Consider the following 27,820-nt stretch of genomic DNA (forward strand, 5'->3'; position numbering starts at 1 on the left):
GCAGGTCTCTTCATATATTCCTCTTTTCTGTTCTCTCTTGCCCTACCGCCCCCCTCCCCGTCCACAACCACTGCGCCCGCTTTTCCTGCTAGTCTTACTTGAGCAACTGATATAACCGGTGGCTTATTGACTCGTGTGCACATTTCGTCTCCTTCCCGCTTCTATCTTGGGAGGTTTTGTATCCTATCATCAATAATGCATCGTATTTTATAAATCCCAACCAGTGCTCCATACTGTGTTTTCTCTCTCTTCCTTTTCCATATTACAAGGGTGGGGGGGACACAGCTTGGGAGGTGAAGGATGGGGGGGGGAGGGAGCGTTGGAGGGGAGGGAGGAAGCTAGGCGCGGATTGGCTCTGTCCGAATCACGTGGACCCGAGTCACATGGCCAAGGGAGGAAAAAGGGGGTCCTTTTTGGTGTAAATCTGGAGTCTAATTCCGTAATATATCACGGTACCTCGTAAAACCGACACTAAAACGTCCCGGCCTACAAATCACCCGGCCAGATTATGAGTTCATTGTATTATGCGAATGCTTTATTTTCTAAATATCAGGCCGCAAATTCGGTTTTCCCCTCCGGAGTGTTTCCTGAGCAAACTTCTTGCGCATTCGCTTCCAATGCCCAGCGCAACGGGTATGGCTCGAGTTCCACGGCCTCTTTCGCTGCTTCCATGCCTGGTCTGTACCCCAATGGGGGAGGCATGCACCCCCAAGCCCCCGGCATGTATTCCAGCAGCTACGGGCTGGAAGCCGCCTCTTTCAACATGCACTGTTCCCCTTTCGAGCAAAACCTCTCCATGATGTGTTCGGGAGACGCGTCCAAGTCCAACTGCAACAAAAGCGACCAGAGAGACGCGGACTTGCGGCACGAAAACAACTTGCGGATATATCCTTGGATGAGAAGCACAGGTGAGAGTCCTCTGAGGTGGGTGGGTGGGGAGGGGGCGAGGAAACCTGGGGGGAAAAGATGCTATAAATGATTTTGGTGGGAGGGGAAGTTGTGTTTGGGGATGTGCGGACGGGGGGGGGGAGGGAAGAGGATGGTGCCAAGCTCTCCTTTTATGACGTTTGCCTCCAAAGGAATGAATCTCTCTCTTCTCCTCTCTCTTTCTCTCTGAGACCCCCCTCAAGGAAGCAACCCTTTCATACATACATACATACATACACAAACAAACAAATAAGCAGCTTAAATATTTATTAGCTCGGCTGCTCCTGCTGCGGGCTTCCTCTACGCGAAGGAAGGTAGTGTGTTGGGATTACAGAGCTGTACGATAATAATAAAAAAGTGGGGGGAGAGAAAAGGAAACCCACCCTTCAAGTCTCCCCCCCTCCCCGCGCCATATATGCATATGTTTATTTATTCCTCAGCGGTTCCAAAGAAAGGAAACTTGGGAATAAGTTTCCATGGAATTCGGCTCAGGGCGTTGTGGTGGGTGTCGTTTGGTTTTGCTGGGGGTGGGGGGGCTGTATACAACGTTAGCCCTTACTTTCAGTAGACCCATTGGAATGAGCGGGCCTGTCTGTGTCCGTCACGTCCATTCATTTCAGTGGGTCTCTCCTGAATAGGACGGACGTTGGACACGACCCCAGGAAGAAGAAGAAGGAGAAAGACGCATGGAGGGAGGCAGGAATCGAGTAGGGGCCGGGCAAGACAGAGAAGTGTGCGGTTGTTGTCCTCGTTCCGCGATATTAAGAGTTTCGCTTAATTTGCTCAAGCGCCGCTGCTAAGTCGACATTCCTTCGGAACTGGAGTTGCCAGCAAACATGTCGCCCGTCTCTTCCCCTCGCTCTTCATCAGAACCTGCGGGGGCCCCCGGGGAATTAAATGACTTCTTCTGGAAGAGGAAATCGGAAGGGAATTGAGTGATCAAAGGAGAAAGCGGAGGGGCGGGGGCGTACAGTATATTTGCCCTACTCAAATTTGCTTGTGGAACTTAGGAGCAGAAGCGTGGATAAAAGGCTGCAGTCCTATATACCCAACTGACTTGGTAGTAAGTTTTACTGAACTCACGGAGACTTACTTCTGGGTAGGGATGTACTGGGCTGCACTGTAAGTGGCTGGTTTACATTTGTGACTCTGGTGGGGCGCCAAAGGTTTCTGTAGCAGGAGGACAAATACCTCGGGCTTGTTACATCTAGTCCCCCCCCTCCCACCAACCCCAATTGTGTGTGAATCATTGACAAGAACCAACCCTGTAATCAATCTGTCTGTCTTTCTCTCTGTCTGCTCTTGGCATTATTCTTAAAGCCAACGTGGGACATTTGTTTTCCCTCTAAATTTGCCAAGGCACCTTACGAAACAGAGAGGGGAGGGGGTGAACCCACCGCAAAATGGTGTTTGATGCACAAACCTGCTTACTCATATAAGATGCCCATAAGCCTATTGAATGATGCCAATGCCCATCTTATTACGAGAGCGACAGGGGGGCCAGGCCAGATAAACATCACCTTGTCTGCTAAGGCTTAGGTGATGCCTACCTCCACAACCAGCTCTAATTGACACCAAATCCTGCAACGGCACCAGCAGAAACGAACATTTTAATAGGACCAGCCACAATCAGCTTTGCTGGATGAAGGTTTTCGAGTTGCACAGAACGCTTCTTCAGGCTTGATGTTCCAGGGGAAATTAATCAGAAATGGAGAAATGCAGTGCTAAGTCTCACTTAAGCCTGTAGACTCTTGGGTCTTAAGTTACCTGGGAAAAGCAGGATGGGGGTAAAACATTGGAAGATGGGGCTATTGAGCTCCCCACCCCCACCCCACCTGATGTGAAAGGGATTGCAGGTGTAGGAAAGACTTCTGCTGGCCTTCTAGCAACTGAGCAAATTGTAATGTTTTCATTTTGTTACCAGCGTTTGTATTAACAGGATGCCCGTGCCCACTGGCGTTCTTGCTAGCCAGTTCCCTGTTTGCTCTTTCTCCAAGGCTGACCACAAGCGCTTATAGGTAGCTGGGAAATGTGGGGAGATACCTCTGGAAAACCTTCGCAACACTTCCCCGTCCTCCGGACACGCTGAGAGCAAAGGTGTTGTGGTACGACTAATAGTATAGAAAAAAAGGGCAATGTGAGGGAGGGCGCAGGGCAATGAAGAGTATTTTGCCAGTGGCCAGTTGCTAAATCCTTTATTATTATTTAATTGCATGGCAACACACACAAATAGGTAGAAGATGAACAGGTAGAAATATATCTGCTGCAAAATGTAGGGCAGTTAGGTTAGGAGCCCTGGGTAGTGGAAATTACTGAAGGAACTCTACCAACCCTTCCTCTCGCCCACCCCGTCCACATCCCCTGCGATTTGCCAGGCAAGTCCTCTGATAGTGTGATAAAGGAGTTATCTTTAAAGACACATCGTCTGCGACGCAGCTTTTTAGTACTCTTAGGAGGGCGAGAGCAAACATTCCAGGCCGGGACTATATGCAGATTGCAGCAAAGCAGACGTGGAGCGGGGGGGGGGGGAGAGGAAGAGTGGGAAGGAAAGAGGCACATCAAAGCAAAGTTCTCAAAGACCTAGCCTAATAGGTTGGTTTCTTCTCCCTTATTACCTGATCCATAAACTGTGGTTTACAGATGATATATCAAAGCGCATATTTTGAGTGTGTGCGCGCGCGGGTCTGGAGTGGAGTGGTGGGAGACACGGTTTAGAATAACCCTCTCCTTTCTCCCCACTTCATTTGAAACACAGTGGTGAAGGGTTGGGGGGGGCAGGAAGGAGGGGGCAGAGTGTCGTGTGGGTTGGTTAGGTGCTGAAAAGGACTCCGAAGCTCTGATTGCCGTCTGTAGAAGACGACGCGGTATTGTTGCTAAGGGTGGCTTCCTTGCCAGTTCCCAGAACTTACATCTGCCTGAGATCCAGCTAGAGAAGGTTCTTCCCCCGCCCGCCTCCCTCTCTTCTCCACCCCCACCCCCAACCTTCCGTCTTTCTTGTCTGCTGTTGGGTTGGATCTGGGCGATTCCGTTGGCGAAAAGAGAATGTGTCTTGGTTGCCCTATTCAAGAGAAGTTTATGGTGCTCCCTTCAACAGATTTTACAACCCACATTCCACAGACATCTTATCCCCCCTCGCCTTTTCAGCCAGGCGGACTTTTCTACGACTCTTTTCTTGAACAGAAGACTATCGCCGCCGCCCCGCCGCCCCCTCCCCCCCTCTTTTTTTGTAAAACAGCAAACACTTCTCAAACCTCCAGAAAGTTTCAGATGAATGATGTAGCCTCCTTTGGCTGGACAGAAAAATCTATCTGCTCAAAAGCAGGAGTATCGATTTGGTTACGGGATCGTACCCACAAGCGGACTCTAAGAAATGACAGGAAAATTGATTCCTGGTTTGAATCCAGATTCTTTGGAGGCCCGTGTAAAATAGTTGTGGTCGGTGACATGCACGCCTCTTCCTTTGAGGAGTTCCCATGTCCACATACTTTGTCCAGCTTCCGAATTCCCTAATGGAGGGGAGACCAATTTTTCTAGACACTCGGAGAGAAATAAAACACAAGTTGAATTAGGAAGGAAGTAACATTACCCGCGCATTAGCGTTGCTGGCTTCCAGAAGCTTACCAGATGTGGAGATGTTTCCAAGGAATTTAAACCCATTCCAATATTTGCTGCATGATTAAGAATTAATCTCACACTTTTGGAGAAGGGAAGTAACCTTTTGATAATAATACTTTCCCCACACGCATAAAACTCAAGTATGGGGGGTGGGTTTGAGGTGTGTGTGTGAGATATTTAAAAACATCGGGTTTTGCTTGGGCGAAATGTGAAGCAGTAACAAACGTCCTAAATCCATTATGCTTGAAGTCCTAGGCATCATTTACCCGATGAGAGGTCCCATTACACTCAATGAGACTTACTTCCGAGTAAACAGGGGACAAGCTCAGTCTTCGCAGCTGATATATCTTGAGAATGTAGAACTGCAAATCTAAAAGGCTACAATAAAGCCTTTGGGTGGAGGCATTCTGGTAATATCCATAATACATAATGTTACTCTTCCTTTTATTTCGAGAAGAATCGCTTGCTAGTCCGCACAGGCAAAAATAACTTATTCTTGAGGTGACATCCTGTGCGCAATCCTGCATGTCTACTCAAAGTTAAACCTCATTGAGTTCAGTGCGACTTACTCTCAGGTAAGCCTGTATAGGAGATCGCAGCCTACAGACTAAGGTTGCAAGCCTAACCTTGTCCAGTTGAATTTAAAGGGGCTTGCTTCAAGGTGATTGGAGATAGGAACGAATTTAACGCGGACAATCTTTTGTGGGTTATGATACAGTACATTCCTTCCTGAGTTAAACTCTAAATCCAACCTTTATTTTAAAACAAACAAACAAACAAACAAACGCTTCTTGTTATAACAAGGCAGACTTAATTTAATTCGAGTTGACTTGACCAGTACAAGTGGGCAGTGAATCCGGTAGGGATAATACACATTAAGAAGAGAGAATCACAAAAGAAGCAGCGAGCGAAAGGGAACTGACGAGATTCTCATTTATTGTTTCACAGGGACTGACCGGAAGAGGGGACGCCAGACCTACACCAGGTATCAGACGCTGGAGCTGGAGAAGGAATTCCACTACAACCGTTACTTGACCAGAAGGCGACGCATCGAGATAGCCCACGCTTTATGTCTTACAGAAAGACAGATCAAAATCTGGTTCCAGAACAGGCGCATGAAGTGGAAAAAGGAAAACAAACCCGCAGGCCCCGGATCAAACGTCCCAGAAAAACCAGATGCTGAAGAAGATGAAGAAGAGTGAAGGGGGAAGAAGGCGGGGGAGAGAGTGAGAGTGAAAGAGAGAAAGAAAAAGAAAAAGAGAGAGCGAGTGAGTGAGAGAGAGAGAGAGAGATGTTGGTGAGAAGAAGCTTCAGCAAAAACTGAACTGTACTGTCCAGAAAAAATAAAAGGAAGAAACGGAATTAAAAAAAAGTGAACCAATAAAGACTGTACATTAAACAAGAAACGAAAACATCTAAGCAAAACTGAAAACTAAACAAAAAAAAAAAAGAATGGTTTATTCTGTTTCTCGACACTTGGAAAACTACCTATATTAACATTTCTCTGCTTTGTTTTTTGTACAACAAAAATGAATAATAAATCTACCTATTAAATGTCTCTTTAGAAGCAAATATAGATAATGTTTTGTTCCCCTGTGTGGGTATTCATATAGTCCCAAGTATTTGTAAATCTTCCTGTTTAAAGAAAAGGGAGGGTCTTTTTCCCCCTTCCCTAATGTAACTTTTTTTTTTATTAAGAAAATGGTATATGAAGTGAAAATGTGGACGTGGTTAGCACTTTTTCTTAGAAAAACGTATGAAGGGAACACAACGCTTAACATTAAGACGACTGTTGTACATAATTCTAAGAGATTTCCCCCTTTCTATTCTCCCCTCTCCTCTTCGTAGATTTGTGCCTCTACGTCTGGTTACCGGTGCTGTACTTTTATTTTTCCTTATATTTTCCTTTTGCTTGTTTATTTTTTATTTTTATTTTTTGGTTGGTGTATATTTTTACATGTTGGACAATGGACCACTTCCTTATTGCCGTTACTAGAGGATCTGAAAATTAATATTGTGCTGAGTAAAACTGATGTATATGATAGGTAGCAAATAATTTAATAGTTGGCCAAGCCTTTTTATTCGTATTATGTGATTACTATGCGTAGAGAGAGGGAAAAGAATCATTAAAAAAGAAAATAACCTTACTGAATAGACTGAAGTCGTGTCCATTAATGGGTTTTTCTTCATTTTGGGGGAGCTGGGTGGATGGGGTCAGTTGCTCCCTGTGAGCAGAATCCATGGGAGGGGGGCGGTGGTTCTTGTAGAAGTCCTTTGTCATGCGCAGCCCCTTCCTTGTTTCACTTGCGCAGGAGACCTTCCTACTGGATTGTGGCCTGAGTGAGCGAATCTTAAAACTATATTCATGCCGTCTTTCTTATTTCCTTCAAGGTGCGCGGTATGTGTGTATATATTCAGATATGTGTGTGCTTGCATGCATATGTGTGTATATATATATACACGCACGCACATATGCGCACACATATCTTAATTCTACCGTAATAACATACAACTCTGTGTTGGCCATACAACGTTATCCACTGTTCTAGGAGAAAGAACCGTGACTAAGAATGTAAGACGAGTTGCGTCTATTTGATGATTACATCGGTGGACCATCCTTCCCGCTTTGATCTTTCTAGTCTCCACATAAGCAGGAAAAGAAGAAATAACAGCATCAACAACAACATAAGACTCCCTCGATTTGAAAAAGCGAAGCCACCGTCTTAGTAGCATTGGGTGTGCTTCCTTGTTTTGCGTTTTTATCGCCTTATTCGGCCTTTTTTTATTATGGGAAAACGTCGCTTCCATCATTAGAGTCAAGTAACGCTCAACATCAAAACAAATATAAAATTAAATGGAAGCAATTAAACGCAGGAAAATAAACAAGGCAAAAACCATATTAACCAATTTCGGGCCTTCTGTTTTACACGTTACACTTTCACAGAATCTAGCAGTTGGGATTTTTCAGTGCTCAGGGATGTGTTGTGCATGGGTGTATTCACCCTTTTTAAAAAAATTATACCCCGCCTTTCAACCTAGACGGCTAACAATACAGCCAACAATGAGAAATATATATAATAATATATAGATAGGTTAATAATATATAAAGAGACACCTGCCCGTTGCGACAAAGAATTTAAAATAAAATGGACAAAAAATACATAGAATTTTTTGAATTGTTTTCTTTCCTTCGTTCTTTCTTCCTTTCCTCACACAATAAAATTGAACTGCAAACCATTTACAAACGTACGCACACGTTTGTGTGTTTTAGTTTTATTTTGATAAAAAAAAAATCCTTCCACAGGAGTGTATTTTCCCCTCAGAAATAAAAATATTTTTCATATAAACAGGAAGGTTTCTGCTATGCTAGCCGTATTTTTTCAGAACGATATTCCAGGGAAAATACTTCCCAATGTCGCTCGAAACGGCGTTCTGAGAGTTTGAAGAAGCAGAAATATAATTATATCATCTCTCTCTCTGCCTATATCTAGCTACCTATCCATAGAACAAATGCACACAGAGAGATAAACATACACACAAATAAATAAATAAATAAATAAATAATATATGTGTTTATAGAGGTATATGCGTGCAGTATTTACTATATGGACAAACACAATACACGCGTAGATAGAATTAGCATAGGTTTACGCCATGGCTGGGTGGTTTATATAGGGATATATGCACAATCACACGAACGTATGTGTTTGTGCGTGTGTGTGTGTGTGTTTGGGTGTCTCCTTTAAAACAGGTCATATTTGCAGCACCCCCCGTCCTTAAAATAAAAAAGGTCGGTATCCCCACAAAAGCGGAAATGTATATTTGCTTCTCCAGCAATGCAGATTACTGCAAAAGACACCTTTTGCGGCGGCAGAAGCGTGTTCTAGAACAGCCGAACCGCCCACCTCGCCAGATTTTGCTGCATTGGACCAGTACTATTGTTTTCGTGGCATGTACCACTGCGGTAGTGGACGTTTCCGAGCGCACTAGTGCGCCTGTGCATATACGCCTGCCTGTTTTTTCCTCGCTTCCTTTTCTATAGATGCGCGTAAGCATGCATACTTCCGCACACACCTATACAGAAACGCCCTACACGTATATCTATATACATATATGCATATACATATATATATATATATGCATGCATACACACATAGATACAAGCTGGTATATGTACGTGTCCATACATCTCTCTCTCTCGGATACTACCTGGGACCTTCAATTATTTTAAACTTCGACTGGGGGTGTGGAGGGGAAGAAAATCAACATTTTAATTTCTTGGGCAATTCCCGCAAGGGAAATCGAACAGCGCTAAGAGGAAAGCAACAATATAAACAACAACCAGATTGAACTATAGAGCGACATATTTCGACCTCCCCCACTCCACACAATAAACCACACATTAAAAATAAACCGGAGGTGCACCACCCCCTTCGTCATTAAAGACTACAGGTAAATAACACAATTGCAGAAACCTGAAGCTCAAGGATGTTGCCTGAGGTCTGCAATGCACTTGCAATTCTTTAGTCTTACAAAAGTACGTTCCTTTGACCTTTCGTATATAAAGGCTTGTGCAAGACCCCCTGCCGGGAATGTGGAGGGGGGGCGCAGAATCTTTGCATATTCTTCTCTTTGGGTTTTTTTTAAAAAAAGAAAAGATGGCGGCTGAGAAAAAGACTGCTGTTAAAGCAGTCATGAAGAAATGCAATAAATTCCTTGTTGTTTTATGAAAATTTACAACTTTGTGATAGAACTTTATGAGTGGCTGGGTTCTGCGATTGGCCAGAGCTGGTCATGTGGACTGCTAACCGTGAACATGAACTTTTTATGATTTCCCATGTGGTTATTCTACCATTCTTTTGGCCGCTGTACCTTGGGTCGGATCACTGTCCTCTGTAGGACTCTCGCCTCTTTTTACATTTTTTTTTACTTTCATGTATAAGCTCGATAGGGCTAAAAATAGAGGAGAAGGGGAAGCGCACGCACACACATTACACACGCACGCACACACACACATCTAGGAATGAGTTCAGATTGCTAATATTATCGATCCTCCCTCTTCCTTTCCTAATCCTCTGTGTTAAATTTCCGTAGTGATTTTTTTATAAATTTTTTGGGTGTTGTTGTTCTATGCCTAGTGATGGAGAGGGAGAGGGAGAATCTGTACCGGATGGAGGCTTGTGCCATTTTTCAAAGAGGGAAGTTACTCCATTTTCTGTGCAAAAGGACTCGGCAAAGGAAAAGCTCTCCGAAGTCGCAATGGACGGCTATCAGGTTGGGACAATATTTGTCAGCTTACACATTAAAAGCAAACGCAATCCTGTCCCCCTCCCTCCTCCTCTCCACCTCTTCTTCCTCCTCCTCCTCCCTTAATCCACAGAACGACGGGCGGCAAAAGGTAAGTGAATGTATTTATATTTTATTCGAGTTTATCTTATTATTATTTTTTATTCTTTCCTTTTAAAAAAGAAAAAGGTTGCACATACGGTTTTGCCTTTCCCTTTCTATCTTAAATAAGGCTATGGGGATGCAGGAAAAGAAATAATGCATAGTAGGGAAATAGATATTAATAAATGTACATTTTGTAAGGTATAGAGGGAGGGAGGGAGGGAGGGAGGGAGGGAGGGAGGGAAGGAAGGAAGGAAGGAAGGAAGGAAGGAAGGAAGGAAGGAAGGAAGGAAGGAAGGAAGGAAGGAAGGAAGGAAGGAGAGGGGGAGGGAGTGCAGTTGCTGCTAAATAAGATTTGAAATATTTATGTCACCTGGACTGGAGGTCTAAGGAGAATAGCTGAAGGGAGCTGCATAGTCAAGACTTAAAAATAGAAAAATAACAACCCACCCACCCTTAATTATTACCCTACTCCTTTAAATCTATTCCTCTCCCCACGAAGAACGATCTAACCAGACTTGCTTGTCATCGAGTACATCCACTCAATTTAGGAAGTTTTGCACAGAGGCCAGTTCGACGAGGTGCTTCCCTCCAGGGTGTACGGAGACGACATAGGCGATTTCTCTTCGAAGGAGCTGTTCTGTACAATGGAAGCGGGTGGGTGGGTGGGAGAGCGGGGAGGGGGCAGAGGAAAGACAAAGATAATAAAAAAAATTAATAACGAAAAATAGTAATACTAATACGCAGTGCCTTTATTTTACAATAAAGAGGGGTTAGATTCGAAAACCCATAAAATGAAAGATTACGAGGAGAGCAGACTGCCATACACTGTTATATGGTCTTTCTAAAAAATAATAATAATCGGTATATGTGAGTATTAAAAATAATAGTTTACATGTGTTTAATATATATTGTGTGTGTGTTCCTTCGGCGTTTTAAACACTGGTTTTTCCTGTGTTTAGGTAATTGAGAATGTGTTGTATAAAAGGAGAGAATCGTATACACTGCAATTGCTACACCTGTTTTGGAAATTGGGGTGGGGGCTGAGAGACAGGATATTTTGAAATATTTCATACCCTTTTTACTGTGGTTACCAGTACTGTGTTCATGTTTGTGCTTAAAAGAAAGAAAGAAACAAAGAAACCTGGTTATTATTATTATTTGAAAATACGAGTGTTGCATGCACAACCGGTCGGTCTCCTGGTAAATTTCGTATTGTGCAGTTAGGTAACGCTTGTGAATTATTATTTTTTAAAAAACTGTGCACATTTTCTAGCATGTTAACCTTTTTTTTGTTTGTTTGTTTCTGAGTATAATTTCGTTGGAAGCATATCGCAGCTAGGGTGAAAATCATAGAGAAAGTTGAAAAGTTGTGGATAAAATTCGTTCTGCGTTTTTCATATGTAACTATGCCCAGTCGTCATTTTGCATGACCTTTCTCCTTTCCTGCGCCCCTCCTTTCTACCCATTTTAAATTTTTGAGGCTCGATTTTTTTTTTTTTTACGCAGTAGGTCTTATTGGTCTTATTAGATGAGCTGCCCTTTGTAACTCAACCTCTGCTTCCCTACCTTTAGAGCTCCTGCTCATCTCTCTCAAGGGGGGGGGGGCTTGTTAAGGGGAGCTTCCCGGCGGATTGTGCCCATTTATATAAAGCCACTAATTAATGAATTCCTATCGGTTAAACACTACCAAGTTGTTTATCTCCCTCCCCCTTCCTATAACCCCCCCCCAAAAAAAATCAAAGCAGCTATTTCTCTTTATTTTGTCTTAGGAGTTGGCTTTGCAGCGTCTCAGCTTGCTCATTCTATGCTGTTTGCTGCCATCTACCGTCCAACAGAGGAACGATTCGTTTTTTGTTTCCATGTTTTACAATGATTAATTTCCCATGAAAACTAGTTTAAGTAGACCAAGATTTTCATTTTCTACAGTTAATATGTTTTTGTCATGTAATGGATTGGACATGCCTTACACATTCTGGAAACGGAGCTGGAGAAAATTCCCATCCATCTCTCCGGGTATATAGCTCGCTCATCATAGTAGACTAGGCTTCTTTTAGTGTTTTAAGTCGTGTGAAATACTTTCACAGCTTTCGGATTTTAGCATTAACATTGCGAGATGGGGGGGCTTGTGTGTCTCTGTGTGCAGAAAACCCACTGAACCTTCTTTAACACGAGGAGCTAGTTCTTGAGTTTTGGTAAGTTGATAAAATCGGGTACTTTTCTCGGCGTCTTAAAATAAGTGATTGTTCCTATCAAAGTTGCTTCTGATTATTTCTCTGCTTGAAGTTATTTATGTTTGTCTTTACTTCTGCTCGCATGATCAAATATCGAGTGGTGAACTGAAGCTGGTGTATATATATATACGTATATTTGTATATTTGTAAACTGAAAATGAAGGATATTCGCATGTTACAGTGCGTTTAGAAAGAAGAATTATTCTCTTCACACTTAACACTATCAGAAACTGGGGGGTCGTAGTCTAGAACTACCTTTGCTTCTATTAACACAGAACGCAATCCTCCCGGAGGATCTGCTACGGGAAACGTCGTTGGCATAAATTGGGCTTCTGCGCCAGAGAACTTTCTGGAAGATTGTGCCCATATTCCTTTAATCCTGACGCCCCCACCCCAAATACAGCCAGCTGACCTCCACGTTCCTATCTGGCTTTGTTGTTTAAAAATCTGTTTAAATGCTATTTCTCATTATTCCTTTACTACCTTTACTTTTGGAGGGAAAGCAAATCAAGCAATATGGCGGCCGTTTTGTGTGCGGTCGGTTGTGGGTTTGTTTGTTTGCTTTTTTAAAATAACACATTAAAAACTTTACCCCAAAGACTCATTTCCCATTTTTGTTAATTATTAGCTCAACTCTTTTGATAAAACAATGACGGGTGCCCCCTCCCTCTTTTTAGTCCTATGTGATCCCATTAACAAAATTATTATACACTGCAGGGGAAGTTAGGTAAATTAAACGTAAATGACTGGAAATTAAGTTTCAAATGGCTGCCTGCTTGGAAAGAGCGAGAGGCAGGAGAGTATATATATATATAGATATATAGATATATAGATATATAGATATATATAGATATGCCTTCAGAGTTCATTGTCTTATACATGGCAACAATGCGGGAAAACATCACTTAGATGGAATTGCAGTAAGGCTATATATGTGACAAAAGGAAGGCTCTCTCTCCTGTGAATAGTTTTATGATCCTGAATAAAAGCAGGAGGCTATTCAGTCCTGTGTGTATCTGTGCTAGTGTTTAGAGGCCGGTCTTCAGTTTATGGTACCAATTTAAGTCTCCTGCCCAAAAGTCCTGCTGGCTTCGCACTTCTCTATGCTGCTGAATTACAACCTCCACGTTAAATACAACAGCCAGATACTCCCCCTTTTCTTTTCTGGTTAAGAAGAATTTCTCGCTTTGCCTAGGTTGCAGATTTCTGAGCTGCTTTAACTTCGCTTAAACTTCTGCCTCCCAACAAGGCATTCCGAGGCCTGGTGTCTGCCCAGAGAAATATTTGGGTGTTGTTTTAATCCCCCTCATTTATCTGTCTCTCCCCCCCCCATACACACACACTCCCCCCCCCTTCTGCTTTGTAAAGTTGGCTGGTACTATGCAGAAGAGGCAGGAATGAGCGGAGAGGAAATGGTGGGGTGGGAAGCAGGAACCTGGAGCACCCCCCCCCCTCAGCTACAGAGCACCAGCTACACACGTTGTAAATAAGCCCCTTTAATCTTTATTTATTCTCTGCCATTTGAGTTATGCCACACTTTGGTCAAGATGGATTCTCCAAGCTAAGAGAAAGCATGTTAGGTCTCTACAGCAACAACAGGCTACAGAGGAGAGTTTATTTGGGTTATAGAAGGCTGGCGGGTGGTTTTCCGAGCGTAACATTGAAAACTGGAGGCCCAGTGTTGAAATCTTCCTACAGACCTACGATTAAAACTCTAATAGTGCCATAGCCCAAACAACAATAACAATAACAACAACAGTAAACAACAGCACATTCTCTTTGTAAGGGTTGCTGCTTACAGGCAGAATGGTTCACACGCAAGAACAAATATTTATTACCCAACTATTTTCAATTTTTTTTAGAAATACCCAAGCTAAAGTTAAATAAAACATTATCCCATTACCCATTGTGACCCCAAATACTTTCAAGAATCCAGACACTTCACTACAGAAGACCGAAGTTGTTGACTTATAAACAATATTCTCGGTCATAAAATCCCCAAACTTCCTTTTGATTCCATACGCTTAAGACCTGTTATACTATAAGTTCCAAGCCACCTTTCCCTTTAAAAGTCATTTTTAGAGAGTGATTCATTCTTTACAAATGAATCATTAAAAGCTCTTAAATTAATGTTCATCAGTTAAATTGAAGAGCAGTCCTTCCTTGCAAGGGAGGGAAGCATTTGAACGATGAGTAAATCATTATTAGGAGACGAGTTGCTATTAATGACCTTTTATATATATAAAAAGAGAAAATAAAGTTTTTGCAAAATGAACATTAGAGATGATCCGAATTGCACGGATATGTAAGAGGAAAGTCTATTGAGTCACAAAGAGGCGTAAAAAATAGATTTGCATCATATTATAAATGGGATTCCGTGTACTCGTCTCCAAACCCAGCCGATCATAACACTTTCCAAAGTAATATTATAAAAAGTTAAATGCAAGTAGCATATTTACTCACTTATTTAACCACCAAGTAGTCAAACTTCACATCTTAATCCATACATTCTTATTCACATGTGATATATGCATGTTTCTAAACAAGAGTTTTAAAGGTCGTGCTCTTTTTTTTCAAGTAAGAGGGGAGGGGGGCGGTTGCTTAGGTCCACTTTTCCTGCTCTGCTCCCGTTCCCTTCTGCTTTTCCACGCCAATAAAGCGGTTCTATTTACAGTTCGGATGCACTCTGTACACAAATTGAGGGAGGAGAACCTACAGGGGAAATCTGTTTGTAAGAGAGAGCTTTAAAAACAAAACAAAAAACCCCCCACCACCCATTTCCTTTGCCTGTTATTTCCTTACATTCTCAGGGAGTGTTAAAACCGCGCGGGCTTCCTTGTCATTAAAGCCTAGGCTCCCAACAAATTAAATCGTAATCCGGTACCATTTCACGAATGCTAAACCCTCGACCGAGCAAATTCACATTGGCCATTCTAAAGGGATCACGTTGCCATGTAAATCTGATCTGAGAGCAATTGAGTGTATGTGTGGCGGATAATTCCTGCGAGCAGATTACAGCGTCTGTAATAGAGGAGTGATAGATAGGTGGATTGGATTACAACTTTCATTTGTCCAAATTGCAGTGCTGACCTCTACATTCGGATAATCAGAAGTTGGGATAAACTGGAGAGGTTTGTTTTATTTGCGTTTGCATGGATGTGCAAGGTGGGGGGAGCACGTATGGTTGTCGTGTGGTGGTTTGATTCTTTGGGGGGGGGGAGTGCCTGGCAGTTACCAGAAGCTGGTAACTGGACAGCTTGGAGACATGGTTATGAGATGACAGTAATTGGCAGCGAACATGAGAGAAACTGGCAAATTACAGTTCCCTTATGAAACACGAAGTTGAAATATTTAAAAATATTTCTTGAAATACACAGTTGTTCACATTCAAAATAATACAAAACAAAGTGGTGGTCTTGGGGAGTTAGGATTAAATTATATGGCATTACTGTACCAATCTGAAGGCAGGACGAACTAGTGGTTCGCCATGCAGAAAGGTTAGCGTGGGAAGAAGCCACGAAGAGAAATGCCCAAACTTCAGCCATTTGGGCAACTCTTCCAGCTCACTCGTCCATTCATTCATTAGTTTAAAAACACAATATCAGAATGGCACCGAATTCTGAGCGAGTTTCATTTATCCCTGAGTTAAACCTGTGCCGAAGTGAAAAGAAAAAACAAAACTCCAAGGCACAAAGTAGACACAGACAATATTTTCTGCCGGCTCACCTCTATCGACAACACGGGCACCATCTAGCAGATGACCATTCCCAGCTGCCTTAAATATTTTTCTCCCCGATGCCTGGTGATCAATAAGGAGTGTTGTTGGCCGTCAGACCAACCGCTGCCCTTAACTCTAAGCTGTCCAAAGACCCGGCCTTAACCACAAAAACGCAAGAGGGCACCGTTCTTGAGAGATATGCGGGAATATCGTTCTAGCTCAGCTCCATTCCCACCCATTCATCTGCCGGACTTTATATAAAGGTACCGCAGGAACTTAAAAGTACAGGGTTTGATTAGGACCCTCGTGACAAAATACGAGTGTGAGTGTGTAAACACACACAATCTTTCTCTCTCTCACACACACAAGCCATTCAATTCATTAGGATCCTTTATGGAGGGAGACACGAAACCATTTTTCTCCATCCGTCCCCAGGAGGTGGCTTAAAGTTCTTATTTTTTTAAGACGCTCCATAATGAACAGCCCTATAACCCTCTCCAAAAGTATACCAAGATCGGTCGAACTTTTTAATCTAGCGTTCCTCTTCTTCGTACATATGCTTCTGTATTAATTTATAGCTCCCCTCCCCCTCCCCGCCATATTCCTGTAAAAACCCAAAGGGTGGGTGGGGTGGGGGATAATAACCTCTTCCCCCAACCAAAACACGCTGGAAATTACCAAACTTTTCCAGATGAAACGAATTCCTTTTTTTATTTCCTTTTCCCTCGTGTCCACGACAGCAGCAATGATAGAATCAGTTCTCATTTGTTTTATTCTTCTTGTCTTTCCACCCTCTTCCTCCTCCTCCTCCTGCATTTATTTATTTATTTTCTTCTTTAAAAGAAAAAGAAAACAACAGCCAAAGGAAAGTCCAATTTTTAAAATCGATTTATCTCCCCCCCCCCATCATTAGTATGTGGTTAAGAGGGAGGGTGTCTATCTGTGTTATGTGGGGGCGGAGGGGGCGCGCGTATCTGTTGTTCAAAAGTGATGGTGTTGGTGGCAGAGATGCTTTCGCTGGTTTGTTCTAGGGGGGTCCCCTGTGCAAAGCTAACCCCTCTAGGGTGCGATTTCGCAGTCTTCGACTTCTGCTATTGGTCAGCGCGTGATCAGATGGTTCTCTTTCCTTATGTCCCTGGTTGGCACGCGGCCATCCCCCTTCAGCTAAAACCCAATCTCCCATATACTGCTAATAGCTAAACCGCTTGGACTATAAAACGCAACAAATCATAAAGACCAAGGGAAAGAACAGACGCTGTTCCTCTGCATTATTATTATTATTATTATTATTATTATTATTATTATTATTATTATTTCCAATGAGTTCTTATTTTGTCAACTCTACTTTTCCGGTGAGCTTAGCCGGGGGTCAAGAACCGTTTCTGGGACAGCTCCCCTTATATTCCACGGGGTATGCGGACCCTTTAAGGCACTACCCTGCCACTTATGGAACTGGGGGTGGGGGGGTCCCGGATAAAGGTTACCCGGGAGCGCCTTACTACCAGCAAGCCAACGGAGCTTACAACCGGAGCCCAGCCTGCGATTACGGGACATCTGGTTTTTACAGAGAGAAAGAGACAGCCTGTTCTCTTTCGAGTTTAGAGGACCCTGTTCCGTTCGGCCAGGAGCAAGTCCGGAAGTCAGATTGCTCCCAGAACAAACACGCGTTCGGGGAGAGCGAAGATCAGAAGTGCTCCACGCCGGTGTACCCCTGGATGCAGAGGATGAACTCCTGCAACAGTAAGTTCCTCTTTTCTCTATGTTCTCTGTAAGGATCAGCAGGCAGGCAGACAGACAGACGGATAGATAGGTAGGGAGGGTTCCCTTTCACCTCATCTCTATCTGAACAGGAAACGCTGCCCTTCTCGTCTCAGCTTCCAGACAACGGGAAGCAGAAACTTTCCTCAAACTTTTATCCTACTTAGATCATAACTTCCATAACGAAGGTTTGAGTGTATGTGAGTGTGTGCGCGAGTGTATATACATATATATTCTTTGCACGAGGTTCCCTTCAGTGAGTTCGTTTCTTTAGCCAACTTTCTGTTATCTGGGGAGGTACGGAGATTATTGATTGACCGGCTCTGTCTTGTGGAAGGCAATGTTAGCTGTCACTCAGGAGGAGTGATTTAGAGACGTGTCTTGTGTACTTACACACACACACACACACACACACACACACACACACACGCACACACGCACGATGCAATCCATATCACACTGAAGTCCCCCCTCCCCAATTGAATTTAATGGACTTGGTTTTAGCCCCCTTCTCATATCTCTCCCCCCCCCCTCTCACACACACCTTGGCCAATTCATATCCCAGAGAGTGTATTTCTATAACCCAGCCAGTTGAATAATGTCGGAAGGGCTTAAATATTTGAAAGGAGGGAGCTACATTTTTAATGAAACTCGCACATAATGAAATGCCTGTCTGGAGAGGAGTTGCAGATAGTTTCTCTTTCAGTCACTCACTCATTCCCATACTCTCTCTCTCTCTTCCCCACCCCCACCCCTTCTTCTGTGATCGACCAGGGCCCTCCAGGTGCTAGATTTTCCATGAAAACACATTCTTGAAAATGGGGTGGAAACAGCAGCCTTTCCTCCTCACTTCTCTGTGTTTACACGTATTATTCGTTGTCGATCTCAAAAATTCCGGAGTGGGCTGATGTTGGGCGGGGAGGGGGGGAATCAATAAACTTACCTTATTGCTGAAACTCTGGAATCTATTCCAGTTACCGATAAAATACGCCGGGTGGGGGGTGGGGAGGGAAAACAGAAGAGAAGGGGAGAGGAGAGGAGGAGGAGGGACCCAGTACCTTGCAAGTTTTACATAACAGAAAGGAACTGCCCCAGAAGTAAACTGAAGTAAGGGTAGAAAGGGAATTCATAACCTCACATGAATTCTGTCCGGAAATAAGTGCGTAAAGGGGAGGCAAACGCCTTAGCAACTCTCTCAGGACAAAATCCTGCAAGCCTTTCCACTGCGACCCTAAAAACACATTAGCTGGGAAGCTAAGTCTCATTGATTTCTATGCGCCATTACTTCCCAGTGGCACCTCGATCCTGAGCTCATTTACTTTCCAGAAAGTCTTACTGCTTCTCTTCGGTAGGGTTTTCCTTCCAAGCTTTTAAGTTGGCTTTGGGGGACCACAAGCTCTAAGAGTAACGCGTTCCGCTCCCAAAAAGCATTATTCCAAAAGTAAAATCTCGCGGAGCCCACTGGGGTTTACTCCCAAGGCAGTATGCATAGGACCGCAGCCTTAGCCCTCCGTGAACTCCGCTCAGTGGGGGCACTAGAGTCCACAAGGCAGGGAAGCGCAAGGGTGGGTGGGTGGGGGAAGGGTGGGTGGACCTTTTCTGCTGGAGGAGCTAAGCTCCATAGAACAGGAACGGCAAGCTTTCGAGTTACACAGATCTCTTCTTCGAGGTGTTTATTATCATTATTTTCTTTTGAAAGGATTGCATATGTTGATTGGCCAGGCTGCAAGTTTTGAAGCTCAGCCTTTTGGGAGGAGGGTTGGGCCTCTCCAGAGAACATGCTTATGCATGGGGGCAATGTCCCCACACAACTACAACCCAAATGAAGTGCAGGGTTATTTTGGAAGACCTTTCGAAAGCATCAAGTGAAGGCAACCCAAACTGAGTTTCTGTTTACTTGTACGCATCTTCATTCCTTCATTCCTTTAATTTCCTATCCTTTTGGAAGTTTACGTGTACAAAGAGGGCCTTTCGATCGGAGAGATTGGAGGACTGGGATGCGGGGGGGGCACAAGGAGAGGGGAAGTGAAGAGAACACCTTCTCTCCCTCTCTCTTACACAACGCACACATACAAACTGGTTAGGCTAGTAGCCATTGTCATGCATATTTGAAGCTCCGAATAAATGTCCAACGTCCTTTTCAACCAACCCTTGTTTTCCTCCCGTCATAGGTTCCTCTTTCGGACCGAGTGGCAGGCGAGGGAGACAGACCTACACCCGTTACCAGACCCTGGAGCTGGAGAAAGAATTCCACTTTAACCGTTACCTGACCAGGCGCCGCCGGATCGAAATCGCCCACGCGCTCTGCCTGACGGAACGCCAGATCAAGATCTGGTTCCAGAACCGAAGGATGAAGTGGAAAAAGGAAAACAAGCTACTCAACTCCACTCAGCTGAGTGCCGAGGAAGAAGAGGAAAAAACAACGGAATGAGAGAGAGATTGCAGAAGAAGGAGGGAGAGAGAAGGAGGCAGCGAAAATGCCAACGGTTGTGAGGGGCTCCCAAAAGGGCAAAAATAAAAGGCACAGCGGAGACACACACTTTTTTTTTTTTTTTGAAAAATACCCGAGACTGTATGGAGGTGTTGGCCCATCTTCCTCATGCACCCTCTCTCGCATCCAGTAATCTGTCGTGTCATAATCAAGATTCTAGTCCAGTTTATTTCCCTGTTCTTTCTATTGGCCCTTCCTCTTCCCCGCCCCCGCACCACAAACGGATTTTTTTTTTTAGGGTGTCCTTCTTAGGATTCTTGCTAACTCTTGTATTTAAATGGAGGTGCTGCAATATATGTGTCAGATTTTTGGGGTTGTTGATTGTCTTCATTTTGTAAAACAAAAGTCTCATGCACGATTTTACTTCTATGTTGCTTTTTTAAAAAGGAAAAGAGTTAAACTAGGTTCTTTGACATTTAAGGGTTGCTGTTGCTTTTTTTTTAAGAAAAGATCTATTGAAAAGGAACAATTGCTACCTAAAAAAATATGGTGAAATAAAAAAAATAGGAGGGGTGTTTTTGTTTGTTTTATTTTATTACATTTTTTTGTACAGTGTTGTGTTTGTAGTTTGTGTTAGTTATGGAGATGGAAGTTCTCTAATAAACAGCAATCAAACATGTTGAGAAAAACACTTGGCACGTTCCTATTTTTAGGGTGTGCGTCCTCCTCCCCTCTCCACACTCACATATATACACACACACAAAAACACAAAGAGAGATACTTCTTTCCTGAGGAATTGGTCTACCTACAGGAGCTGTGGGCTTGTTAGGGGGGAAAGGGAACAATAAAAAGCCCCGCTGCTTGATAGAAGTTCTCTCCCCTAACCTGAACAGCCAAGCAATTTTTTAAAGCTTTACAGAAGTTAGCGCTGAAAGATAGATTCGGCTCCTCACACCTCCCACTTCCAATACTCCTCAGCCTAATCTTAAATGAAAGACCTTTTCACCAAGAATATCTTGGAGTTGACATTTAACTTTAATATGGATATATTTTATTGTTAACAGCACAAAAGAGTTATGAAGAGGGGGGGGAGCTCACCGCATATATAATAAATCAAGGGAGCAGGCATAACTGTGCCCCCTCCCCAATCATACATCTACTAGAAGATATCTAACATTTGTATAGCCCCCTTCAAATATTTGGCCCACTTCCTTTCAGCTCGTTCTCCCGCCACCGCCTGCTCAAACACCCCACAACTACGACTTACATAGAACTCAAAAATTATATTAAAAAGGTGGAACCTCAAGCAGTTCGCACTTTTTTGTGTGCACGAAGCTGAAAGGGATATACCAGCAGGAAACTTAACGAATGATTGGAATACCGCTAATCTCTTTCAAGCAACATTTTATAAATGTTGGAAGGAGGCACATGGGGTGGGCAGAGAGAGGTGTACGGTTCTATAATATATTATAGAACCGTACACCTCTCTCTGCCCACCCCATGTGCCTCCTTCCAACATTTCTTTATATTATTTTATTGCACGGCGACATGCTTGCCATGGTTAGACAAAGAACAGTTTCTAGAGAGCTCCAGGATTACTTAGGGAAGCTTTGAAAGGCAGCTTTTCGCTAATTGTCATTGTGTCTCTCGTTCTGTGGAAGCAAGCGGTCTGCAACTCTTTCTGACATGCTGTTATTCTGCAACCAAGTTTCCTTATTTTGTTTAAACTCCCCCCCCCAAAAAAATAAAGGATAGTGGATTATTATCTTACAGCTTTGGCCACCCCAAATTCACAGGTACCTTAACACCTCAAACCCTCCCCTCCCCAAATTATGGTATTAATGGCAGACATTTAAAAAAATCAATTCCAGCAGAAGCCTCGCAGCTGCAGGACACTTATCCTTATTGCTACTCTTTTCATTGGCCGTAATTATTATAATTATATGTCACTTTGAATATGGCTCATAATTTCCAATGGGTTCCAGGCTGGCTTCTCGAAATTCCTGAGCGGTTCTTCGAGAAAAAAACAAAGAGAGGGGGAAAAACATTTCGGAAATGCTGGAGAAAGCAAAGGCTTTCATAAATCTGGGCCATTTATTTATTTATTTTTGCATTTTTCACTTCAGACCAAACGTTGGTTTCCAATTTTTAGGCTGTAATCCGACACCCACTTACCTGAGAGTAAGCCCTACTGAATACAATGGGACTTCTTTCTGTGTAGGTATGAATAGGATTGCCCTTTTAAGTGGGGACAGCATTCTATTGTAACTGTTCATGTTATGGGCGATATATGTCACTCAGGATATCACCAGTTATATGAATAAATACACAGAACTCCCTAATTTTTAAAGGGGATAGCCTTTCCTTTCTAATATCTAGGCAGCAAAGGTACTGAGATGTAGTAATAATAATAGCAACAACAACAGCAACAGCAGCACTCCTGATTATGTGAACCAAGTGCAGTGCAAATAAGTGAAAAGCGCTCAGTTATTAGCACAGGTAGGTGCTGGTTTTGAGAGGCACGTATTCTTCAGGTAGGATTAGACTGCAGTGCTATGCACACTTACCTGGAGGCAAGCTCCACAGAACCTAGAAGGGCTTACTTCTGAGTAAACATGCATATAATGGGAAGAAAGCAGGGAGGGAAAGGCGGAACGAAAAAAGAGGAGCAGGCGTTTGAGTTTAAATTAGGATGGACTCTCTGGTGCGGCACCTTTTCTGACACCAACACAATAAAGGCATTGGGGTTATAATTTATTATCACAGCAGCAATTACCACCAGTAGTCATAATAATAGCAATGTTTTAATACACAAAAGCGCACCAGCGTGGAAGGAGGCAAACGGGGCTGTATTAGGGGGAAATGTTACCTTCAGAAATAACAAGATTTAAAAAGAGAAATAAAGATTCCGAAACGACACTTTTGGGGAGTGTAGCGATTGAAGTATTTTATTTCTGTAAAAGGTGGGCACGGAATCAGAGCGCGTTACTCTTTCTTTTATTTATTTTTTTACAAACCTGGGTGAGCTTATCCTCCATGCCGGCTAACTCTTCCTTTGCCCAGTAGGTGGCGCAGTCCGCCAACAAGGAGCCACCTCTGCTTTCTGATTCCTCCCCCCTTCTTTCCTCCCCCTTTTGGAAGCCGCGCATTGACATGGGCCTAACGATTCTCGGATCGTCATTATTTGTAACCATAGAGCATGAATTGCCTCTTGAGGTCATCAGTGAGAATTTACGACTGGTCAACAAAAGCACGTGATTCCCAAACGCACCCCCCACCCCACCCCCATATTTGGCCGCATACATAGCAAAAACGAAGTACAGTGCATCGCTATAATTCATTAATACATCATAAATCCTCAAGCACAGGGGTTATAACGACCACGAGCCCCACAAATCAAGCCCTCCAAAATACAACCCAAATGAGTTCTTACTTTGTAAACTCGTTCTCAGGACGCTATCCTAATGCCCCAGACTATCAGCTGTTAAATTATGGGACCGGCAGTTCCATGAACGGATCTTATAGAGATCCAGGCAACATGCACGCCGGCTCTTATGGTGGATACAACTACAATGGGATGGATCTGAGCATCAGCCGTTCAACGTCCTCCTCCAGCCACTTTGCAACGGTTGGGGAGAGCTCCCGCGCCTTCCCTGCCCAAGCCGCGCCGGAGAGCAGGTTCAGACAGGCGTCGAGCTGCTCCTTGTCCTCTCCCGAGTCCCTCCCTTGCACCAGCACCAGCAGCAGCACCAGCAACAACAACAACAACAACAGCGGCGGCGGAGGCGGAGGCGGCGGCGGCAGCGGCAGCAGCAACGGCGAGAGCCATGGAGGCAAAGCAGCCTCTTCTTCCCCAGCCGACCAGGCAGCCTCGGTCGGCACGGCCAACGCCACCAGTTTCACAGAGATAGACGAAACCAGCGCGTCCTCGGGAACTGAAGAGAGCGGCTCCCAAGTCAACAGCAACGGCGTCAGAGCTCAGGCAGAGCCCATCGCCACGTCCACGCCAGCCACAGAAGGACAGAGCCCACAGATATTCCCCTGGATGCGAAAACTTCATATTAGCCATGGTACATGCTCCTTTTTAAAATTTGCATCTTTCTATCTATCTACTTCTCTCTCTCTCTCTCTCTCTCTCCCCCCCCCCTCTCTCTCTTTATATATAGGAATATATATGAAATATGTTATTGGCAGGGCAGACAGGGAATGGGGGATGGGAGGTGGAAATGGAGCACAATCGCCTGGGAAGACAGCCTCCGTGTGTCTTTTTATGGCTTCCCTTTCTGCTTCCCATCAGAAAGTGCCTTTAGTTATTTTTTTAAAATTAATTTAATTTAAAAGGGAGGGAAAGTCTGATTTAGGAGAGGTTTTCTGAAAATGTTTCCCTCTTGAAAAAATAAAATAAAATAACGCAGACATAGCATGGTATCTGGGTGACAGGACCTAGTGCTAGAAGTAACCACATTATAATATTCAGAGACGTGAGAATAAGAGTAGTCGTGGCAGCAGTCATAATGGGCTTTTAAAATACCAGGAGTTGAAAAGGTAGGGAGGAAAGGGACGGGTAGACTGGTTTGTGGGGAAGAAGGAAAACAGTGCTGTTCGTGGGCACAGATGGGTCTGTCAAACATCTCCTCTTGCCGCCGCCGCCACCCCACATTATAGTGTCTGTTGTGACAATGTGGGATAATGGCAAACTCTTTCCCCCTCCCCTCCCCCACGGTAAAAACGGATGGACGTTGCCAAGGAGGATCTGAGCGGCAGAGTTCGAAGGGTGAGGGAATATCGACTCGCTTAACACGCCGATGCTAAATGCATTTGGGTGGAGAGAGGAAGCCCCAAGGATTTCAGTGTGGAAGTTGCTTCCAGCGAAGTGTAGCTAGCTAGTGTCAAGGGGGTGGGCAAGTCAGTTCCAGGGCGAAGGGGAGGCACGGGAACGTACGACCAAACTGGTAGTCCCTCGCCTCCCTTCCTCTCTGCTCGCCTGTGTTATGTTTCCCCATTTTGATTATATTGGTATACAGTATAAGCAGAAAAAGACAAGGAGATACTATTAAGGCTTGGAGCGTCAGCGTCAGGCTGCCATCCTGTCCACCCCTTCCCTAGAAGTAGGCATTACTGAAGCCAGTGGGGTTTACTCCCGAGTAAACCTGCAGACGCTGGAGTTCTGGAAATGTCTAAACTTGCTATAGGGTCAAGGAAAAGGATGCCCCGCAGGAGGGGTTGGGGTGGGGACATCGTGATAGTGGCACATATTTTTTTTTTTTAAAAAATGGGTGGAATTCAGGTTCGGAGCTATAGAATCAAAATGAAGTCACGGAGAAGGGAATAAAGGGAAGGTGCTAAGGTGGCTGGGGCGTGATTTTTGCAAGTAAGCTGGGGTGAGCTTTTCCAACTAAGCAGGAAACTTGTCGAATAATCTCTCTGGCATAGTAGTAATAAAGACAAAGCCGAACAGAACCCAAAATGTTGTCCATGTATTATTACCCAGATATGACTGGACCGGATGGTAAACGAGCGCGGACGGCGTACACTCGCTACCAGACCCTGGAACTGGAGAAGGAGTTTCACTTTAATCGCTACCTCACCCGCAGAAGGCGAATAGAAATAGCCCACGCTTTGTGTCTCTCCGAAAGACAGATAAAAATCTGGTTCCAAAACAGGCGAATGAAGTGGAAGAAAGATAACAAACTCAAAAGTATGAGTTTAGCGTCTGGTGGCAGCGCATTCCAGCCTTAAATTATATCAAGGGGGGAATAGTAAGAAATAGAAGTGTGGGGCGGGGGGGGGGAGAAGTAAAGAAAGAAAGAAAGTGAGAAAGTTTAAAACTAAAACTAAAAAAAAAGCAACAGCCAGTCTTCTTTTTTTTTAAGTTTGGAGTACTGTAAAGTGAAGCACTTTCCATTCAGCATGCTGTTGGTTGATTTATTATAATTATTGTTATTAAACAACTTCGGTGGTACTATTATTCCAGGACTGTGTCCTTTGCTACGATTTCCCCCCTCTAAATTAAAGTAAATAAAATAAAGTTATTTCCAGAGGCTTCTTTAATGCTTTAGGTGTTCTAAATGTTTGTGTCTGTGCTATAAATGACGCTTTCTGGAAAAAGCTAGCATGTTTTTTTGTTTTTTAACGTGCTCTTTAAATGTTATAACTTATTTATAAACCACTGTGGAGAAGGAAAGATGGCTCCTTTAAAAAGTTTAGGCTTTGGGAGGAGAGCTTTCCTCCTTTCCTTCTTCTCCAGTCGGGCTATCCTGTACTTCAGTGTCAGAGGGAAAAAAATTAAAAACATCAACCACAACAACCTTTTTTTAAAAAAAGAAAAAAATTACAATATATCTATATATAAGCTCATGTATCTTTCTGTCTTTGGAATTGTCAAGTCTGTGATTTGGTTCATATTTCCTGGCCTTGTTTTGATCCTAGGCCAGTTCTGAAACTTCTTTTTTTAAAAAATAAATGTGAGTGAAGTTCACTTAAAAAGGGTATACGATTGGACCAACCATAGTATGTTGAAAATGTTTGTAAATACTAGAAATACTTCTGCAGTGACTAATAGGAAGTTTTAGTGGGCAGGGTGAATTCAGTGTTCTGTGTGTCTGAAATGGCATTTGTCATGTTAGCTGCCTGTTCCCATCTTTGCCAAGAAGCTTTTCGTATCCGTTTGTAGCCTTAACTTGAAGTCAAATAAACGTTTCTCCTGACCAGAAAAAAAAACACCCACCATCTTTTGTGTTTCTTTATACCACGGCGATGGAAAATCTCGGCCCTAAAGTTACTCCTAAGCGAAATACAAACTTAAAAAAAAACAAAAACAACCACCACCACAGAAAGTGTCTTCACAACCCGTATGGCCCATCTGCCAGGTTCTCCACCAGGACACTTCCCCAACCTTACGAGGGAAGGGTACAAAATCGCCTCGTTTCAGTCGGTGCTGTGGCTGAACAGGAAACACACAACCCAAAGGGGAAAAAGAAAGAAAGAAAACAAGCCAGTTGTTATGTTCTCAAACTTTGCTTCCTGTCTTATACACTCCGACCCTGACCACGTTTACTTGGCAATAAGACCCCCCCATTTATTCCAGTGGCCTTTACTTCCAAGTAACCGTGCTGAGAATAGCAGCCATCAAGTCCATAAACCAAACATTTGGGAGAGGAAGTGAAGTGATCATAACATGAAACAAATGCCCTCTGAGCTGCAGAGCTAATATGCTATGAGCTGTTTTATATTCTTATTAATATTACTACTATATCCCTTCACATACAAGTACAAACACTCTCTCGCAGAGAGTCTTAAACTCAACACAGAAATGCACAGTTGCCTTAACTTTAGAATTGTTTTCATTACGCATAATTTAAACAACATCTTTGCGCCGACCTTTCCTTATTACTAGCCTGGGATTCTTCCTTCTCTTCCTTCCCTTAAACCAAAGCGCTATCAGTAAATTCTGTTTGTTGAAAAGAGGAAATAAATAGCTGCTGATCTCCTTAAATTATAATTTACAGCGTTCTCTCTCTCGCTGACTCTCTTGTACGAATTAAAATCGGTCTTGTGAACTTACCCCAAACTCTTTGGTTACTTCTTAAGTGGTTTTGAGAGGACTGGGATGTGAGTTGTCATTTCCAAAACAACCCATTTTCTCGCCTTCCCTTGAATACACAGAGTCTCTCTCTCACACACACATATATTTTACCCATAGCAAAGTAAGTAAGTATACCAAAAGTGGCTGTGACATTAAGATGTCAA

General features: G+C 43.5%; 4 protein-coding genes and 1 long non-coding RNA gene across 9 annotated transcripts in view; 4 read left to right on the forward strand and 1 right to left on the reverse strand.

Annotated features, from left to right (window-relative positions):
* The first annotated feature begins 383 nt into the window (after positions 1–383).
* HOXB7 (homeobox B7) lies at positions 384–6,698 on the forward strand. The gene is made up of 2 exons (XM_081166921.1): positions 384–908; positions 5,491–6,698. Exons 1-2 carry the CDS (start codon positions 509–511, stop codon positions 5,742–5,744), a joined length of 654 nt encoding a protein of 217 aa, XP_081023047.1. The 5' UTR covers positions 384–508; the 3' UTR covers positions 5,745–6,698.
* LOC308571393 lies at positions 1,406–27,798 on the reverse strand. 3 transcript variants are annotated; one of them, XR_014001375.1, is made up of 5 exons: positions 27,636–27,763; positions 10,385–10,570; positions 6,691–6,892; positions 2,478–4,464; positions 1,406–1,834 (listed from the first exon to the last, which is right to left on the reverse strand). It is a non-coding gene; the product is annotated as an uncharacterized lncRNA (long non-coding RNA). The 3 variants fall into 3 exon arrangements; XR_014001376.1 differs by lacking the exons at positions 1,406–1,834; positions 2,478–4,464 and adding an exon at positions 5,601–5,721 and having other exon boundaries at positions 10,453–10,570; positions 27,636–27,798; XR_014001377.1 differs by lacking the exons at positions 1,406–1,834; positions 2,478–4,464 and adding an exon at positions 5,601–5,721 and having other exon boundaries at positions 27,636–27,798.
* HOXB3 (homeobox B3) overlaps positions 6,904–27,820 on the forward strand; it is an 88,514-nt gene continuing 67,597 nt past the window's right edge. For 2 of the 3 annotated variants that reach the window (XM_081166679.1, XM_081166681.1), the window contains exon 1: positions 6,904–9,940. The gene's annotated coding sequence lies outside the window, so the exon portion shown is untranslated. The remainder of the gene's footprint in view (positions 9,941–27,820) is intronic. The other variant, XM_081166676.1, reaches the window with a different exon arrangement.
* Positions 16,157–20,765, forward strand: HOXB6 (homeobox B6). The gene is made up of 2 exons (XM_081166909.1): positions 16,157–17,622; positions 19,812–20,765. Exons 1-2 carry the CDS (start codon positions 17,202–17,204, stop codon positions 20,069–20,071), a joined length of 681 nt encoding a protein of 226 aa, XP_081023035.1. The 5' UTR covers positions 16,157–17,201; the 3' UTR covers positions 20,072–20,765.
* On the forward strand, positions 23,239–26,793 carry HOXB5 (homeobox B5). Its single transcript, XM_081166807.1, has 2 exons — positions 23,239–24,141; positions 25,563–26,793. The coding sequence occupies exons 1-2, from the start codon at positions 23,493–23,495 to the stop codon at positions 25,808–25,810; spliced, it is 897 nt and encodes a 298-aa protein (XP_081022933.1). The 5' UTR covers positions 23,239–23,492; the 3' UTR covers positions 25,811–26,793.

Source organism: Podarcis bocagei (genome assembly GCF_964188305.1).
Source record: "Podarcis bocagei genome assembly, chromosome: 13".
NCBI lineage: Eukaryota > Metazoa > Chordata > Lepidosauria > Squamata > Lacertidae > Podarcis > Podarcis bocagei.